We start from the raw sequence: 20,633 nt of genomic DNA, 5'->3' as shown, positions 1-20,633 counted from the left end.
TTTTCTTTGTTACAGACTGATTATAATTGTTGCTGGTTTTCATGAACCTTATGATTAGCTTCAATGTTGTTTTAGATTGTCATCACATCATGGGTGCAACTGTGCACGTGCAGGTGGACTTTGGTGGCTATTTCTGCGTTGGAGACATACACTCTGTTTTTACAACTGTCTGGAACCCCAATGGTTCATCTGATGGTCTACCATCAGTGTGGACTCAGCAGAGCCTCAAGCCTGTGTTGAATGATATTCTTGAATGAGGCTTCCCTAGGTGACCAAATGGATAGGGAAGAAAAATGACTGGCTCAGAATTCTGACTTCACTTTCACCTTCTAGAGCAATGGTCTTTCTGCAGTTCTTTCGTTCTTGCTGGATCCTTTAGACTGTTATGATGAAAGAACTCCATGAGCATTTGATGCGCATGTGTCTTACTGCTCAAAGGGTACAGCTCCATTCAATTGCCAGCAAACATTGGGTGTGTCAGGTTATCTGTTGCTTTGATGAATTGCATTTGATCAGAGTGGCCTACTAATCAAATAGTGGTCGGTATTTTACAACTACATTTTACAATATATTTGATTTGTGAGTTCTGCCCTGTTTACTTCTCTGTTTTTCAATTACAATATTGTTACCAGCTTTACTGAAACTGTTGAATGAGAAAATGGCACAAAAGAACCTTAAATAGTAACAGATAATGAAACTGATAATGAACCTAATTGGGTTCACCTAACTGATGAGACTGTCATCAATTTCATGACTGTTAAAATAAACTGTATCATATTGAGCACCTTTAATCCCAATTGGGTTTCATTTCAAAAGACATTATAAACTATTCTTTCAAAGAACCCTGCAACCACATGGGATAAATGTAGATTTCAACAGCTTCCTCATTTCCCCTCCCCCCCACCCCCAACATTATCCCAGTCCCAAGCCTCCAACTTGGCACTGCCCTCCCCACTCGTCCATCACTCCCCCCTCTGACCTATCACCTTCTCCCTCACCTTCATCCACCTATGGCTTTCCCAGCTACCTTCCCCCCAACCTTACCCTCCTCCCAATTATCTCTCAGGCCCGAGCCACAAGCCTCATTCCTGATGAAGGACTTAGCCCGAAACATTGATTCTCCTGCTCCTCGGATGCTGCCTGACCTGCTGTGCTTTTCCAGCAATACACTCTTGACTCTGAGCTCCAACATCTGCAGTCCTCACTTTCTCCTACTCTTTCAAAGAGTTAGGACAGACATAATGGTTGGAGTGGGCTATAAGTTTCTACAATTCAATTATTTCTAGGAAGTTGATCAATCGGATGTTACACTGGTAGCATCAAAAAAATAAAAGTAATACATAACATCTGAATTTTTATGCTGTGTAGTTGAAGATCTGTTCTGTTCAGCCTTACTCTGTAAAAGCATCTGGCAAATGCCTATGTTGTTCATTGAGTTCCACTTGGAATTTTTTTTTCTTTCTTCAGAAATAGACACCACGTTTCCCTCAGCAATCAGAAACATGGACGTGGCTGTGTGGATAAGTCGATGTTTGCGGCACGTCCATGTTAAGTTGGCCACATTCTCACAAGCTACAGTCTGAACCAGGAGACTCTGGTCTGCAGAAAGACACCTTCGTGTTCCCTGATTAATAAACCGCTTTTGTTTCCATGCCCAGTCTTGGAGCTGCGAGTCCGGATTACAACTGTCCATCATTACCCGATCACTCTCCAAAGAGGCTTCCAAGCATTGATCGTCAGAACTCTTTATGATAAAACTTTCCATTCCTGTAAGGGTTTTAGCACAAGCATTAGAAAAAAATGTCATGACCTTTATGTTGTAAACTGTTTAAAAGTCTGAAAAGGGAACTGAGCATAAGTATTTTATTTAACATGACGCATTCATTTAAACAACCAATCCAGCCCATAACATTCTCAGTCCAGAATTCCATTCTTTCTTGGGACAGTACTTCAGCATTGGAGCACCATGAGATGGGGAAATATTCAGATCCCAGGAGACACAGTAGCTGTTTTCATCCCCTGGATCAACAAACTGTCATTCTGAGGTTGGGCACTACAGTATCTACAAGATGCACCATAGAAATTCACCAAACATCCTTTGACAGACAGCGCCTTCTAAACCCACTAACACTTCCATTTCAGCAGATACACGGGGACACCACCACAAACAGGTTCCCCTCCAAGCCACTCACCATCCCGACTTGGAAATATATCGCCATTCCTTCACTGTCGCAGGGACAAAATTCTTGGAATTCCCCCCCCAAAGAGTGCTGTGGGTCCACTGTCAGGGGGAAATGAGAGATGGGCAATAAGTGCTGACCAGCCAGTGAATGCCACATCCCTTTAGTAAATTCAAAAAAATTCTCCAAGTAGTCCCTTTACATTTACAAGAACATCTGAGGACACCCCCAGCAATTCATCAATCAAGGAGAAAGTGAAGACTGCAGATGCCGGAGATCAGAGTCAAAACAAGTGTGGCGCTGGAAAAGCACAACAGTTCAGGTAGCATCCAAGGAGCAGGAGAATTGACCTTTCAGGCATAAGACCTTCAGCAGGAATGGGGGGTGGGGAAGGGGGCTGAAAGATAAATAGGAGGGTGTTGTGCGGCTGAGGGAAGATAGCTGGGAAGGTGATAGGTAGATGCAGGTGGGAGGTGATGGTGATAGGTTGGGGCAGAGGATGGATCAGATAGATGGGAAGGAAGATGGACAGGTGTGACAGTTCAAGAGGGCAGTATTGAGTTGGAGAGTTGGATCTGGGATGAGATGGGGGGACGGGAGATAAAGAAACTGGTGAAATTGATATTGATGCCATGTGGTTGGAGCATTCCAAGGTGTTCTTCCTCCAGGTGTCGGGTGGCTAGGATTTGGTGGCGGAGGAGGCCCAGGACTTGTGTGTCCTTGGAGGAGCGGGAGGGGGAGTTGAAGTGGTCACCCACAGGGCGTCGGGGTTATTTGGTGCATGCATCCCAAAGATGTTCTCTGATACATTCCGCAAATTAGCATCCTGTCTCCCTAATGTAGAGGAGATCACATCAAGAGCAATGGACACAGTAGATGAGGTGTTTGGATGTGCAGGAAAATCTCTGCCAGATGTGGAAGGCTCCTTTGAGGCTTTGGATGGAGGTGAGTCCACTGGTGCCTACAGGATGTAGATGCTAGTCCCATTCTAAGACACAAGTGGACAGTTCAAAGAAAATGTCTAGCTGCAATCATTCTTTGTGATTTAATACAATTCCAAACATGCCTTTAAGAGGGATGCAAATGCTCCAGTGGTTTCAGCCACTGTACCTTGTTTGCAGTTCAAGGAGTCATTCTGAAATCTGAGAATGAAAGGGAGATGGGGATCTCCTAAAGTGCCTGCTCACCAAATTAAAGTACTAACCCTGCTTTAAGGAAGGTCTGCCCCACCATCCTTCCTACAGCAATAGTACTGCCAGAATTTCCACCATTATTGGTAACATGATGTAACAGATAAAGCCATTGGTTAATTCCAGTGATTTTGACCATTAAACTTTAGGACACAGTAGGACTGTGGTGACTATTTTACTAGGATTCTAACAACCCTAACTTTTTCAAAAGGAGTGAGTCATCACTGCAATCATTGGCTGAATGTAACAGAAATTCAGTTAATTATTGGATGTTCAGGCAATGCAAAGGACTCCTGGTGAAGCAATGACTGGGGAATCCCTAGAACTTGACAATACCTTAAAACCAGCTCCAAGCAAATCTTGAAGCATGGATTTTGTTTTATCCAATCTTCAATTTTGTGAAAACTCAATATAATAAACATTCAAAAGGTATTAATTTTAATCAAAACTCATGGTTGTTATTCAAAAAAAAGTATATTTCAAATGTTCTTGCATGAGTTTAACCTCTCCGGTCTCATGATTAGCTGTCAATAGCGATAGCTGCCACTTTAATATTTCAGCGATTTTAACCTCATGTTTTATATCCAGCTGAGTGGTTAAGTATCAGGCATCAGGTAACTATAACAGGTACCCTCCACTGCATCTCCTCCACTTCCCGCTCCTCCACCCTTGAGCCCCGCCCCTCCAATCACCACTAGGACAGAACCCCACTGGTCCTCACCTACCACCCCACCAACCTCCATATACATCGTATCAACTGTCGTCATTTCCACCACCTCCAAACGGACCCCACCACCAGAGATATATTTCCCTCCCCTCCCCTATCAGCGTTCCGAAAAGACCACTCCCTCCGTGACTCCCTCGTCAGGTCCACACCCCCCACAAACCCAACCTCCACTCCTGGCACCTTCCCCTGCAACCGCAAGAAATGCAAAACTTGCACCCACACCTCCCCCCTTACTTGCCTCCAAGGCCCCAAGGGATCCTTCCATATCCACCACAAATTCACCTGCACCTCCACACACATCATTTACTGCATCCGCTGCATCCGATGTGGCCTCCTCTATATTGGGGAGACAGGCCGCGTACTTGCGGAATGTTTCAGAGAACACCTCTGGGACACCTGGACCAATCAACTCAACCACCCCGTGGCTCAACAATTCAACTCCCCCTCCCACTCCACCAAGGACATGCAGGTCCTTGGACTCCTCCATCGCCAGACCATAACAACACAACGGCTGGAGGAAGAGCGCCTCAACTTCCGCATAGGAACCCTCCAACCACAAGGGATGAACTCAGATTTCTCCAGTTTCCTCATTTCTCCTCCCCCCACCTTGTCTCAGTCAAATCCCTCAAACTCAGCACCGCCTTCCTAACCTGCAATCTTCTTCCTGACCTCTCCGCCTCCACCCCCAGTCCGGCCTATCACCCTCACCTTGACCTCCTTCCACCTATCACAAGTCCCTCCTCCCTACCTTTTATCTTAGCCTGCTGGATACACTTTCCTCAGTCCTGAAGAAGGGCTCATGCCCAAAACGTCGACTCTCCTGCTCTTTGGATGCTGCCTGACCTGCTGCGCTTTTCCAGCAACACATTTTCAGCCCACATCAAAATCTGAGCCTATTAATGGGCACCAATCTTCTTCACGGTATTGATCTGGAATTTGCCAATCCCCATGTACTTCCTATTTTGCACACTACATGTAAACTTCTGCAAAGTCATTTGATTAAGAGACTGAGATCTGTGGGATTGCATAATCACCTTTGCTTGACACACCTTTATTTAAGTTAAACATATAGAATCAGAACATGAGCTGCTGCTTGGTAGTAAAGAACCGGAACGTAGTTGAAAAGGGAAGTGTGTTGCAAATGTTTTCCATTTGACTGCTCAGCACGTTTGGCATTTTTGCACTTGTCCTGATGAGTTCAAGACATAAAGAATGCTTCTCTCTTTTCAATGATATTCCAGAACACCAGTTATCTCTAGATGCACTGTACATTCCTTCCTTCCAACATTAATCAGTAATCTCTTCTACCTAGCTGAAAATGTAAGATAGTTTCTGAGAAAGTAACTTCTCTGTCCCAGGAGAAATACCATTTCCTTATTAGTTGCGTTGTTTTAACAGGTGAATACCAGATTTTTGAGGTTTAAATACTCATATTTTAAACTGCGCTATTCTTTCAGAGATGTTCCATTTTATTCAACCTCTACCCAGTAATGTGTAATGCATTGAATATCAAAGTTTTAATTGCCTGGGGTTGTAAAGTTTAGATTTAATGCAAATAACTTTGCACTGTGATTGGAATTAACACGATTGAGTAGACGTTAGAAATAAAAACTTCTTTAAGTCCCTAGTTTTATGAACCAATACTATTAGATTACATATTTCTCACACCACTCTCTGCTTGAATATAATTTCTGCAATGTCTTTTCATCGAAGCTTTGTTCAATTATTAATGCACAATCATTTTTGAATGAATGTGGATGTGGCACTGCTACAATCTGCTCTCATCTCTCAAAGAGTGAGACATCGCGGTCTTTAATTCCGATTACAAATTTGGTCTCTGTGAGTAGTTTTACATGAGTCAATTCAATTTAGAGGGGTAGCTAACAAAATTAAACCAGCTAATGATTTCCTCCATGAAATTTCAGAATAGCATAAATCAAGGTTCAAATGGTCATCCACCTCCATTTTGGAGTGAGTTAATGTGAGTTGTATCTCTTATCACCAGATAGGACAGTAAAATGTTTCATGGGAGAGTTTGTATTTTAGCAAATTAATCAAAAATTGTCCTCTGTGCTAAAAGAAAGCAGTGGAAAACCACGAGAGCTTTGTTTATTTGTTTCCATTAACTCCAACAGGTACTTTCACTATTCACCCTTTCTGCTGGTGACCTTGTACAGTGAAGTGCTCCAAAGCAGACACTCCATCTCCTAAAATATCTGTCCGAGAGAAAGAGCATGAAAAGCAGCATAACTTGTGGGCAATCATTGGTGCTCAGTTGAGGTATTCAAGAGGGGAGGGGATAATTTTGGTGAATAGAAACGATGTACAAGGGTATAGGGAGAAGGCAGGAGATTGGCATTAGCAACTGATGCTTGCTTGAAAAGCAGGTGAAGCCATATTGGGCCAAATGGCCTTCTTCTGTTCTGTAATACTGCTGTGATTCTGTAATCCAAACTACAGCTCCTACACATATATGTGCACACTAGAAATGTACGGTTCCACTTCCCAATAGTGATGAACATACTGGTGTTTATCACTATTGGGGACAACAACAACTTATATTGCTATAGCACTTTTACAGTAACGAAGGCATTTCGCAGATCTATTAAAAAACAAAGGATAAAACCAAATCTCATAGAAGATATTAAGTCAGATAGCCAAAAGTGTGGTCAAAGAGCTGGCCTTTAAGAAATGTCTTAAGGATGGGAAGTGAAGTAGAGTGAGATGCAAGGGAGGAAATTCCAAGATTTGGGAGCTATGTAACAGAGGACACTGCTGTCAATGATGGAGCAATTATGATTTGCAATGAACAAGAGGTGAAATGAGAGGAGTTTTGATTTCTTGGAGGATTTAGGGATTGGATAAGAATACGGGAAGGCGAGGGGAAGGTCATGAAAGAAACTGGAAATTTTAAAATCAACATATTCCTTGAATAAGTGCCAATGTAGCTCAGCGAGTTGTGGTGATAGGGAAACTGGACTTGCAGCAAGTTCAGACTTGAGCAGCCGGAGTTTCAATGACCTCCAAAGTTCACAGCAGGTAGGTCATGGGAGACCAGTCGCAATGTGTTGAAGCGATCAGGTTGAGACATGACAAAAAGTAGCAGATGAGTTGAAATATCGAGCAATCTTATTGAGGTGGAAATATTCTGTTTTAGGGGTAGCACAACATCAGGATGGATCCTCTTCTGAGGATCAAATCATATGTAGATGGACTGACCACAAAATACTGGCAAAATGCATCTGTTATCTTAGAATGTGGTTATATTATAATTCTGTTGTAACATAAAGTATCTAGCAAGAATTGGTATAAAAATGTAGCAGTTTCTTCCATGACTCAAGTCTTGATTTGACATCAGAATGTGCTGAATTGATACAGTTCAAGACTTCCCTATCACACATTCCAACTTTACACCAGCTCACACACATCTTGCTAAGACATCTCGTAACATTTGGAATGCCAGTAGGATTATTGGAGAAGTATCAAACACTAATATGATTGTCTTCAATTCCCAAATAAAGTAAAATTTGTGCTCATGTTACGTCCTATTAAAAAGTGGCCTCTGACGAATGAAGCTGTGTGTATTAGAGAGTGAGGTAGCTTTGCAGAATCACAGAAGTTTGCAAATGTGCGATGGGCCCAATCCCAGAACAGGAACTTAAGTATAACTACAGGTTGGATTTCTATGACTTTAATGGACACTGGTATTAGATATTGGATTACAAAGCTGACTTTGTTTGGACGAGCATGTTAATGATTCATCACAGTATGATGTGGTGGTTACATTTGGTTCATGTTTCACTTTGTGACAATATTAAAACAAAGTCAAATAGTTTCATTTGCAGCAAACAGGCACTGCACTCACACCTCTCTGGAATTATCACTTCCCCTCTCTACCTCACTCACTCTCTGGCAAAAGTCTCCTGCAAAAGGAGCTGAGTGATCATTGAAAAGAGAAAATTGCAAATCAATGGGGTCATTGGTGGGCTGGGTGCAGTGGATTAATTAGATAGTTTCAACACAGAAATTACTCGAGCAGAATGGGCTGAGGCACCTCCTTCTATACTGCAAGATTCTATAGAAAAATGTATTGCTCCGTCCCAGCCGCCTTCTTCCTATTATTAACTATTGCTGAAAACAGACACATTTTGTTGAAGCTTTTTGTCTTGCGCTCATCAGAACAATTTGCAAGAATACCAACATAACAGGGAATAACATTTATTTGGTAAGAGAAGAGAGTGCTGAATGGTTGGCAATTGGATTCTGATTGGTAGAGGCATCGACATGGAGAATGCAACTGTTAGGTGATGGCTGACAGTTAACTGCCAAGCTCAACAAAGTGCAGACAGAACGAACATATTCACATGTTGTGTCAGTTTCAATTTAACAAAGTAGGTGACAGCCATTATCTGGCTCGCTCCTCAGGGAAATGCCTCAATCAATCAGAGTCAAATTGGCTACTTTAAATTAAATTCAAACAAAGTTTGGCACTTGACTCCCAGTCATTATGTACCTGGTGCATTCTCAATGGCAATATCTCTACCAATCAGAGTCCACTTGACAATCAATCTATACTTTCTTCTCATGCAGTATAAAACATTGTTTCCCTTTAGTGTTATATCAAATGATCTGCTGAGTGCAAAACAAAAACCTTTCACAAAATTTGTGTCTTTTTCAGGAATACTTAAGTTCTGTACTACCAAACAACAATTTGTTTTAGTTATTGTCTCTGCAGCTCTAAGCTACATTGAGATTTAAGGTAGACAATGCAAATGCAAGTTGCTGATGAATATTTAACTCTCCGTCTCAAGTATTCAGGCAGTTATTACCTTGAAGGAGCAGGCATAGAATAAGCCAACAAAAAGAGTTTCTCTTCAGCTTGTAGATCATTTTTCAATTTATAGTGTGTGCCAAGTCCAATATATCGAGACCTATGGGAAAGAATAAAAAGTGACTGTTAATTACAGAATTGACATATATGCTGAAATCCTCCTTCCTTCAAATATTTTATTAAATCAAAGCATTGAGAAGATGATTATATACCAAAAGTGTAATCTGTTAACAAATTTATTAATCAAAGCTATGATTTATTAAATTGATAATTTTTATTGGCAGTTGGTAAATATTAACTAGATGGAGTATGGTCAATTGGAGAAACAGAAATTTGGTCATCTGTTTCACTTGATAGAGTTTGTAGATGACCACTTAATGAATACTCGGCTGAGCTCCAACACTTACTCATGGATTGGCTCAGAAGTATCAGTCTCAAAATAAAGTATTTGCTTTGATTGACTGGCAACTTTATGAAGTTTTAATAAGTTATTCTGTTTCTGATGACATTTAATGTCTGTACATTTCAGCCTCATGAACCTTGAGGTGAAGCCTTTGCAGTCTGGAGGCAAGGTTTGTTGCAGACTGGAGACTAGGTGCCAGCGTGGTCCGGGTTGGAAGACTGTTGTTCTGAACTTTTATTTCTGCAACGCTGGACATTTTATTTCTCTATTTTCTAAGATCTTGTAACTGAAGAAACTGTACCTAAGTACCTTATAGTAGAGACTTATAAAACGTTTCACTGTTATCATTTGAGTACATTTGAATAATAAAGTTAATTGAATTCAAATCAATTAATTTGTTTCGATAAGATGAAGAGGTGTGAGGTGAAGTACAGATTCTGTTATTGATACTATAATTCTTCTGTCTTTTAGGTAGACTTGCAAGAAAAGATTTTTTCAAAGCAAATCTCTGAATGGGTTTTTAAAAAGGCTATTCCAAGACATCCCATTGTCATTATGTAGCTGTTTGTTCTGTAGCACATACTGGGCAAGTGGGAGAATGCAGAAATGTCATGGAAGTGGCACGGGAATTGATGGGAGTGTGCAGCGATGTGACGGATGCAGTCTAGAGCTAGAACTCACAGCTCACGGAACTGAGATCAAGTCCCAGAGAACCAAGAAAGACTTTCTAACCAGTCTGCATCAACATTTATCTGCCTTTGTAGTTATATGAAAACAGCTTATAAAGGCAGCTTCTGAATTTAACCACAATTCCTGCTTCCCAGAGCAAAACCAGTCCATGTAGGGGGCATTTGCAGGAAGATGGGGCTGTCAAGTTGTGAAATTTTCCAAGTAAAGCTATATGTCACAATGGCATTTAGCCCTAAACATCATCAATCATTGGAATAATGTTGCGTTTTTATGCTTGTGAAATGGCAAAGTAGAAATACATGCAATTCTCAAAACATCATACCAGGCTTTCCTTTCCAAAGATCCCTTGGAATGGCCAGTAGATTTAGGCTAGTGAAGAAGGCATTTGGTATTCCTTTATTGGTCAGAGCATTGAGTATAGAGTTGGGAGGTCATGGTGTAGCTGTACAGGACATTGGTTGGGCCATTTTTGGAAAATTATGTGCAATTCTGGTCTCTCTCCTATAGGAAGGATGTTGTGAAACTTGAAAGGATTCAGAAAAGATTTACAAGGATGTTGCCAAGGTTGGAAGATTTGAGCTGTAGGGTGAGGCTGAATAGACTGGGGCTGTTTTCAATGGAGTGTCAGAGGCTGAGGGGTGACCTCATAAAGATTTATAAAATCATGAGAAGCATGAATGGGATGAATAGATAAAGTCTTTTCCCTGGGGTGGGTCCAGAACTAGAGGGCATAGGTTTAGGGTGACAGGGGAAAGGTTTAGAAGGGACCTAAAGGGGCAACCTTTTCACACAGGGGTGGTGCTTGTATGGAATGAGCTGCCAGAGGAAGTGGTGGAGGCTGGTACAGTTACAATATTTAAAACGTCTAGATGGGTATATGAATAGGAAGGGCTTAGAGGGATATGGGCCAAGTGCTGGCAAATGGGACTAGCTTAGGTTAGGATTTTTATCATCATGGACAAGTTGGACTAAAGGGTCTGTTTCCATGCTACACATGTCTGTGACTCTATGACTGTATGAATTCATTTCTGTAAAATGATACTACTTATTAATTTCCATTACAGCATTTAAACAGTGATGATTATATGCTACAGATCTAAAATACTGCATTTTACTTTCGAGATAGAAATCTACATTTATGCTGTGTCTTTGAAAAATATCCAAGGGACTTATATCATCAGGCATTTGGAAAGTTATGACAATCATACTCACTGGTCTGTTTTTTAAAAATGTGGGGAAAATATCTTCGGAAGATTGTATTTTCTGTTGATGTAAGTTAAAGTGAATTTGATTAACTCTTTGATCTACTATGATTATTTCATAAAAACATTTTTTCCTTCTGTTTATTCAGAGGAAAATATATTCAATAGCTGAGGATAAAGTTGAAAGAGATCTAATGTTTCAAGTAAACATATCATGCCCATACATTCCACCAATGGTCTTTCATGTTAGATGAAATAGGACAGATCCAATACATTTAGCCCATGCATGAGATTTACAATAAAATACTTGAACATTAAAGTGAGATATAGTATTGAACACACACTGAAGAAGTGGTTTCTGCAGTTGTATCTAATGATGACTTGGTGTGGTTTGGGGTTTCAGATGTGCTTTAGTTTTGAGTTTAGCATCTTGAGTGTTACTCTGTAGATTTCATTACAGAGACGTGGGTAGAACAGGGACAAGAATGGCTGTTGCACGTTCCAGGGTTCAAATGTTTTAGTAGGATCAGACATGGGGGTAAAAAAGGGGGAGGCGTGGCATTACTTGTCAAAGACAGTATCACAGCAGTGGAATGGACGATGGAAGAGGACTTGCCATCTGAGGTAGTTTGGGCTGAGGTTAGAAATAGGAAAGGTGAGGTCACCCTGTTAGGTGTTTTCTACAGGCCTCCTAATAGTCCTAGAGAAGTAGAGGATAATATTGCGAGGATGATTCAGGAAAAGAGTGAAGGTAGCAGGGTGGTTGTTATGGGGGACTTTAACTTCCCAGATATTGACTGGGAGAGCTATAGCTCGAGTTCATTAGATGGGTCGGTGTTTGTACAATGTGTGCAGGAGGGTTTCCTGACACAATATGTCGACAGGCCAACAAGAGGGGAGGCTATATTGGATTTGGTTCTAGGTAATGAACCAGGCCAGGTGTTAGACTTGGAGGTAGGTGAGCACTTCGGGGACAGTGACCACAACTCGGTGACTTTTACTTTAGTGATGGAGAGGGATAATCGTGCGCCGCAGGGCAAGAGCTATAGCTGGGGGCAGGGAAATTATGATGCAGTGAGGCATGACTTAGGATGTGTGGATTGGAAAAACAGGCTTCAAGAGAAGAACACTAATGAGATGTGGGGATTGTTCAAGGAGCAGCTACTGCGTGTCCTCGATAGGTATGTACCAGTCAGGCATGGTGTAAAGGGCCTTGTGAGGCAGCCGTGGTTTAGTAAGGAATTGGAGTCCCTTGTAAAAGGGAAGAAGGCGGCATATGTAAAGATGAGGTGTGAAGGTTCAGTAGGGGCGATTGAGAGTTATAAGGTAGCCAGGAAGGAGCTAAAGAGGGAGCTAAGAGAAGCGAGAAGGAGACATGAAAAGTCTTTAGCTGGTAGGATTAGGGAAAACCCAAAGGCTTTCTATAGGTATGTCAAGAATAAAAGGATGACTAGGGTAGGTATCGGTCCAGTCAAGGATAGTAGTGGGAAGTTGTGTGTGGAGGCGGAGGAGATTGGAGAGACATTAAATCAGTACTTTTCATCAGTATTCACTCAGGAACAGGACACTGTTGCTGATGTGAATATGGAATCACAAATAATTAGAATGGATGCCCTGGAAATATGCAGGGAAGAGGTTTTGGGAATATTGGAAAGGATGAATATAGATAAGTCTCCTGGGCCTGATGGCATTTACCCCAGGATCCTATGGGAAGCTAGGGAGGAGATAGCAGAGCCATTGGCCTGGATTTTTATGTCGTCATTGTCAACGGGAATAGTACCAGAGGACTGGAGGATAGCGAATGTGGTCCCATTGTTCAAGAAAGGAAGTAGGGATAGCCCTAGTAACTATAGGCCAGTGAGTCTGACTTCAGTGGTGGGCAAAGTCTTAGAGAGAATGGTAAGGGATAAGATTTATGAACATCTGGGTAGGAATAACGTGATCAGGGATAGCCAGCATGGTTTTGTGAAGGGCAGGTCGTGCCTCACAAACCTTATTGAGTTCTTTGAGAAGGTGACTAAGGAAGTGGATGAGGGTAAAGCAGTAGATGTTGTGTATATGGATTTTAGTAAGGCGTTCGATAAGGTTCCCCATGGTAGGCTAATGCTAAAACTTCGGAGGTATGGCATTGAGGATACATTAGAGGTTTGGATTAGGAATTGGCTGGCTGGAAGGAGACAGAGGGTAGTAGTTGATGGATTATGTTCATCTTGGAGCGCAGTTACTAGCGGTGTACCACAAGGATCTGTTTTGGGACCATTGCTTTTTGTTATCTTTATAAATGATCTAGAGGAAGGACTTGAAAGCTGGGTAAGCAAGTTTGCGGATGACACAAAAGTCGGTGGAGTTGTGGATAGTGAGGAAGGAAGTGGTAGGTTACAGCGGGATATAGATAAGTTGCAGAGCTGGGCGGAAATGTGGCAAATGGAATTCAATGTAGCTAAGTGCGAAGTCGTTCACTTTGGTAGGAATAACAAGATGATGGATTACTGGGCTAATGGTAGGCTACTTGGTAGTGTGGATGAGCAGAGGGATCTTGGTGTCTATGTACACAGATCTCTGAAAGTTGCCATCCAGGTAAATAGTGCTGTGAGGAAGGCATATGGTGTACTGGGCTTTATTGGCAGAGGAATTGAGTTCCGGAGTCCTGAGGTCATGTTGCAGTTGTATAAGACTCTGGTGAGGCCTCATCTGGAGTATTGTGTGCAGTTTTGGTCGCCATACTATAGGAAGGATGTGGAAGCTTTAGAACGAGTGCAGAGGAGGTTTACCAGGATGTTGCCTGGAATGGTAGGAAAATCTTATGAGAAAAGGCTGAGGCACTTGGGGCTGTTCTCATTGGAGAAGAGAAGGTTTAGGGGAGATCTGATAGAAGTGTATAAGATGATTAGGGGTTTAGATAGGGTAGATACTAAGAACCTTTTACCGCTAATGGAGTCAGGTGTTACTAGGGGACATAGCTTTAAATTAAGGGGTGGTAGGTATAGGACAGATGTTAGGGGTAGATTCTTCACACAGCGGGTTGTGAGTTCATGGAATGCCCTGCCCGTATCAGTGGTGAACTCTCCTTCTTTATGGTCATTTAAGCGGGCATTGGATAGGCATTTGGAAGTTATTGGGCTAGTATAGGTTAGGTAGGATTCGGTCGGCGCAACATCGAGGGCCGAAGGGCCTGTACTGCGCTGTATCCTTCTATGTTCTATGTTCTAAACTACTATTTCACTTATGAGTCATTGCCATTATATATTAAGTTGAAAATAAAACTCCATACAATGAGAATTTTATTGACTTGTCCCTGATCAATAGTTTTATTTCTCTTATTTAATGAAAATTTTTTTTTCCCATTAAGCTAACAGATATCATTCCCTTACTTGGTTATCCTATTGATAATTTCACTTATAGAGTCATAGAGATGTACAGCACAGAAACATCATGTTCCAGATAATTGCTATTCTGGCAAGTTAAACCAAAGATGTTTTTTTCCCCTGCGCAGTTGAGTCCAATACCAGAGGGCAAAGATTAAGGGTGAAAGGGGAAAGATTTAAAAAGGTTATAATGGGCAACTTTTTCACTCAGACTGGTGTGTGTATGGAGTGAGCTGCCAAAGGAAGTGGTGGAGGCTGGTACAATTATAACATTTAAAAGGCTTCTGGATGGATATATGAATGGGAAGGGTTTAGAGGGATCGGAGGCAAATGTTGGCAAAAGAGATTCGATTAATTTAGGATATCTGGTCGGTGTGGATTAGACGGATGAAGGGTCTGTTTCGTGCTGTCCAATTCTATGACTATAAACCTTTTGTTTGAACTGTTATTATCTGTTTCAGTGTTATTTGTACCGACTAAAGAGGATTTGATTTGATTTATTATTGTCACATGTACCTAAGTACAGAGAAAATTTTGTTTTGCGTGCAGTACAGGCAGATCATACCATACAAAGATCATGGGGTGATTGAACAGAGCAAGGAGTACAAAGTTGCGGCTCAAAGAAGGTGCACAAAAAGCAAGTTCAATATTAGATTTGAAATTGAGAGGTTGATTCAGAAGTCTAATAACAGCAGGGAAGAAGCTGATTGGTGGCTTAGGCCCAGACAATTTCCTTTGCCAAACAACAGTAAATTATTTTCTAGTATTAGTTAGCTTTGTGCATTGTTTCTCTTATCACTGCATTTTGAACTGATATTTTCTGCAGGCTCAGCACTGGAAAATGGTTGAGTAGTAACTTAAATGAATGTATACGCCCCTGCTGAAGATGCAAAGACTGAAGATTAAGCACATAAAGGGAACTCAATAGCAAGACAACAATAGTATACCTCAGGGCAATTTGATCAACATAAGATTGTAAGATTGCAAAATAATAGCTGCAATTAAAAGCAACTGTTCTCCAAAAACTGAAGAACAGTTATGAATGACATAGTTTTAATACAGCTTAAAATCAGAGGTATTGCTTTAAACTAACTGCTAAGTTTGGACTTGATCCATTATTCACAGATGTGAAATATTTGTAGTAATGGTTTGTGTTTGGGACCATAACATAGATGTCAAAATAAACAAGAAGGAACGCTAGGAGCTTGTCTTTCTTTCAAGCTAACAATTAGATGATTCTGAGGAACGCTGAATGGTTGTTTAAGAGGTCCAGCGAAGAAAGCTGTTGAATTTGTATTAATCTCTGGGATTCCCAACTGCGCAGTGTATGCATACTTGGCATCACTTCAGGCAGAAGGTTACTGAGTTCAGACTTAACTCTTTCTCAACATCTATGGCAGGTCAATAACTAAGAGATTATGACCATCAGGAAAGACTGAAGAGACTGGGGCTCCTTTCACTAGAAAAGAGGATGCTGAGAGTTAAGATTATGAAAAGTACACATACAAAAGATGCAGTGAGTTTCTGCACTGCAACTTGTAGATAGTACACAATGCAGTCACTGGATATTGTGGTGTTGGGTGGTGTGCCGCACAAATAAGCCGCTTTGTACTGGATTATGTTGAGTTTCTTGAGTGTTGTTAGAACTGTCTCAGAAAGTGTGCAGTATTTCCACTTATTTGAGAGTCCAAAACTATGGGTTATAAATAGTGTATAAGATTAACATCCAAAAACCCAATAAGGTAATCACAATAAGCAATTGTTTTACCTTCAGTGTAGTTAGGATGTAGAATTTGGAGTAGGTGAGATAAATTGCATTTGAAGAGAAGCTAGAGTATTAGATGAGAGAGACTGGTTTCGAGCCATGTGTTAAAAGGGTTAAATGAAGTAAGGTATAAGAAGGTTTATGTGGAATATGAACACCAATGTAGCCCAGTTGCGCTGAAAGGCTTGTGTCTGAGCTGTAAATTATATGAGGCTTTATAACAATCAGAATTATATTGATATAGCACATACATTCAGTTAAACATTTGTCAGTTAAAACATAGATCGCAATTGCAGGAAACTGTACAGTTTTGTGTAACTGAAAATTTTATAATTAAATATTTTACTGTTTATATATATATAGGTATTTAAACTTTCGAAGGTTAATTAGGTATTGAAATAAGTACTGATATCACAATTAATGGCAGTATTTGCAAACTATGCCTTTTATATAGATGGCTGAATTAATTAATTAGATAAGCATTTTATAATATTACTCATAAATTTTATTGCATAAACCCATGTAATAGCACTGGTTCTGAAGGACAATCTGTGCTTTGTCTTCTTTGACTTGTGCTAACCTCTGTATTACAATAAGATACTATTGTAAATCATTACTCAGCTGTTGTTTCCATAGGAATTAATCAAAGAAAATCCAGATTTTTAGATTAATGCACTAAAAGACTTAATTTAGTTAACTTTAATATAATGTGTGATTGTTATCCTTCAGCTGCAAGAGATTTACAGGGTACTGCTAAAGCTCAGAACACACCCGGTCACATTTTATCTATATTTCTTCTACACTTTAATTGAACTCAGACTCTGAAGAACAATTAGCTTCTTACACTGATCTGAGGAATGCACAAAAATTATGCTTTGTGATCTTAAAAGTAGATTACAAATAGCTGTACATCATTCGGTACACCAAAATTTGTAAGTATTCCGCACTTACAAAATACTGCATTGCTCAATCTATTACAAGCAAGATTATCTTGAAAGAAAACTGGTTGCTGTGTTGACAAATTATGTGAAAGTATTGCTGTTTCACATCAATTGAATTAAACTAGAAGTTCCTTTACCATACTCTGAAAGTCATTGATGTCAAGTGCAAACTAAATTGTTGTGTCTCTCTCCTGGCACATTGATCAAATCGTTAGCTCAATGCATTCTTTTGTTAGCACATTATCCACATTTCCCCATAATAATGTTCTCTGACATATTTTTCTAATGCTGCCAAATGCATTCCAACAGGCAGGAAGATGAATGTGTGTTAAGTTTAAGACTGACAGTGACTAATCTATCTATGACGACATAAGCAAAGTCCAAAATGTGGCCTCCAACTTCACTGTAACCTGGAGGTTAATGGCACTTACAAACATCAATTAATTCCACTGTCATCTATCCTTCAAACTCCTTCAAAGATTAGTGTTTATGTTCATATATTTACATAAATGTGATTTCCATTCTGTTGGTTGCTTCTGCTCCAACTGAATGCACATAGATGAGGACTTAACAAACACAACGTACTATAGCTGTTTTATGATACATGTAAGGAAAAATTATTGTAACGTTCAAGAAATTGCTAACACTCTGTTCCACTGGCCTGAGTATAATGGAATGGGACCAAGACCCAGAAAAACTGGGAGAGATTGCCTCTGTTATAAATTCAAGTGTTAATTAATTTACCTAACAATGAAGAAGGCGTTTGGTATGCTTGCCTTTATTGGTCAGCGTATTGAGTATAGGAGTTAGGATGTCATGTTGTAGCTGTACTGTTAAGGCCACTTTTGGAATACTGCATTCATTGCTGGTCTCCCTGCTAAAGGTAAGATGTTGTGAAATTTGAAAGGAATCAGAAAAGATTAACAAGGATGTTACCAGGGTGGGAAAGAACTATCCAATTAGCTCTAGCTCTGTGAAGGGTTCTTTAAAATACATAGCCAATTGCATTTTGAAAGGTGTTACTGCGTGAATAAAACTGTCATCTCCTCACCCCTAGACACAATTCTCAATCTAACCATGTAGCAAAGTTCCTGATCCTTGAAACCGTCTTAATCTGAACCTTTTCTAAGGTCTTGCCAATCTTCCCGCAATGTGCTCCCTGGAACTGGGCGTAATGCTCCAATTCAGGTTAGGTAAAAACAATGATTGCAGATGCTGGAAACCAGATTCTGGAGTAGACTGGTGCTGGAAAAGCACAGCAATTCAGGCAGCATCTGAGGGGCAGGAAAATCGACGTTTTGGGCAAAAGCCCTTCATCAGGAATACAGGCAGAGTGCCTGAAGGATGGAGAGATAAATGAGAGGAGGGTGGGGGTGGGGAGAAAGTAGCATAGAGTACAATAGGTGAGTGGGGGTGGAGATGAAGGTAATAGGTCAGGGAGGAGAATGAGGGAGGGTAGCAAAGAATACAATGGGTGGATGGGGGTGGGATGAAGGTGATAGATCAGAGAGGAGGGTGGAGTGGATAGGTGGAAAAGAAGATAGGCCAGTAGGACAGGTCATGGGGACAGTGCTGAGCTGGAAGTTTGGAACTAGGGTGAGGTGGGAGAAGGGTAAATGCGGAAACTGGTGAAGTCCACATTGATGCCCTGGGGTTGAAGTGTTCCGATGCGGAAGATGAGGCGTTCTTCCTCCAGGCGTTGGGTGGTGAGGGAGCGGCGGTGAAGGAGGCCCAGGATCTCCATGTCCTCGGCTGAGTGGGAGGGAGAGTTGAAATGGTGGACCATAGGGTGGTGTGGTTGATTGGTGCGGGTGTCGCAGAGATATAGTGGAGACTGCATCGGGAACAACGGATATAATAAATGATATTGGTGGATGTGCAGGTAATTCAGGCTAACCCAATGTTTCATATAGATTTCTCCTAATCTTTTGCACTCCCATGTCCTAGTTGATAAAGCCCAGGATCCCATTCACTTCCGTAACAGCTGTCTCAACCTGCCCTGTCACCTACATTTATCCATAAGCCGCCAACTTCCTCTGCTCCTACACCCTCTTCGGAACCTTTGATGTTGTATTGCCTCTCTCTCTCTGTGTGTCCTTACCGAAATCAACCACTTCACATCTTCCTGCATTTACAACAAAAGATCTCTGAGAGGTGGGACCAAACTGAGACCACTTAATGTGCACTACCGACCGCCTCCCCACCATCCCCCCACCCCCAACGCTATAAATGCTGCCCCCACCACAGTTCACGTCAGCTCTGACGAAGAGTCATCTAGACTCGAAGCGTTAGTTTGCTGTCTCTCCATAGACGCAGCCTGGCCCGTTGTGATCTCCAGCATGATTTCTGCTCATGTTCAAATTCCAGCATCTGCAGAAATTGCCTCCCGCGTCCGATAAGCCGTTCATTCCCCAGACCAGCCACACACCCACCCCCCATTCCATTTGGAAAAATTCAGCTTTCTAAATGTTCTGACCTTCTATTGAAATGTATTTCCGATGCTAAGCTACCGAGGGAGTCCCGATTCTACCAGGACACTCTCACCCGTTCCCCGCACCCCGAAAGCCCGTCAAATTTCGGATTACTTTTCCAATCATCAGTCCCAAACAGGGGAGAGGAAGTTGTCTTACCTTATCGGGCAGACACCAGGTGAACCTTCAGGCTGCGTAACCAATGCGGACTCTTCCCCCACTTTGGACAATTGTGACTAAATGCAAACCTCTTCCCCAGGCTTCAGTCTGCAACTCATTTACCAAAGGAACAGCACATGAAGGGAGAGGGAGGAGACTGAAAACCCATCAGATATCCCACAAGCGGCGGGGTCGCTGTGTTGAGAAAGCGACATGACCTTTCACCGAATTTGTTTCAACATTCACAGGATCATAAAAATGGATTTGATTATGACATGACATTCCTTTTACCCAATCGCCTACCCTCACCTCTCACAGATATCAATAACCAGCCATTCCTTGTCTCTCTCATATTTCTGTAAATAATAATCCAGAAAACTTTTTTTTTGGGTGGGGGAGGAGGGGGTAGGTTTATTTGCTGTTTGTGGGAGAGTTGAAACATCAGGCTGTGAACCTTCTCGGCTGTATGGGTCGTCTATTTATTCCCGACGGTGTCAGTGACCTTGAGCACAGAAATATGGATTTCCCGCGGTGCCCCTCTCGCTGTTCCTCAACAACCTGCAGTGTTTTAGACATTACTAGTGAGGGCCGCCTGTCAAGTGACTGAGATATGACTTCATGACACGGCTCTGCATTGAAATGAAAACTCCCAACTGGCATTTCCGCCTTTCACTGCCCTGAGGGCAAGAATTCTGACATTTCAGATGAG

The 20,633-nt window shown here is 41.4% G+C and overlaps 1 protein-coding gene across 1 annotated transcript in view; it reads right to left on the bottom strand.

Moving 5' to 3' along the window:
• si:cabz01068815.1 (solute carrier family 51 subunit beta) overlaps window positions 1-20,328 on the bottom strand; it is a 33,721-nt gene extending 13,393 nt beyond the window's left edge. Inside the window, exons 1-3 of the mRNA XM_060852963.1 lie at window positions 19,925-20,328; window positions 8,927-9,028; window positions 1,396-1,767 (exon numbers count right to left, since the gene is read on the bottom strand). Coding sequence (XP_060708946.1) covers window positions 1,396-1,767; window positions 8,927-8,987 — 433 coding nt within the window. The 5' untranslated portion in view covers window positions 8,988-9,028; window positions 19,925-20,328. The remainder of the gene's footprint in view (window positions 1-1,395; window positions 1,768-8,926; window positions 9,029-19,924) is intronic.
• Window positions 20,329-20,633: the final 305 nt, after the last annotated feature.

This window comes from Hemiscyllium ocellatum, chromosome 39, assembly GCF_020745735.1.
Source record: "Hemiscyllium ocellatum isolate sHemOce1 chromosome 39, sHemOce1.pat.X.cur, whole genome shotgun sequence".
Taxonomy (NCBI): Eukaryota; Metazoa; Chordata; class Chondrichthyes; order Orectolobiformes; family Hemiscylliidae; genus Hemiscyllium; species Hemiscyllium ocellatum.
The sequence above is the reverse complement of the archived record's forward strand: the minus strand, read 5'-3'. Positions and strand labels throughout refer to the sequence as shown.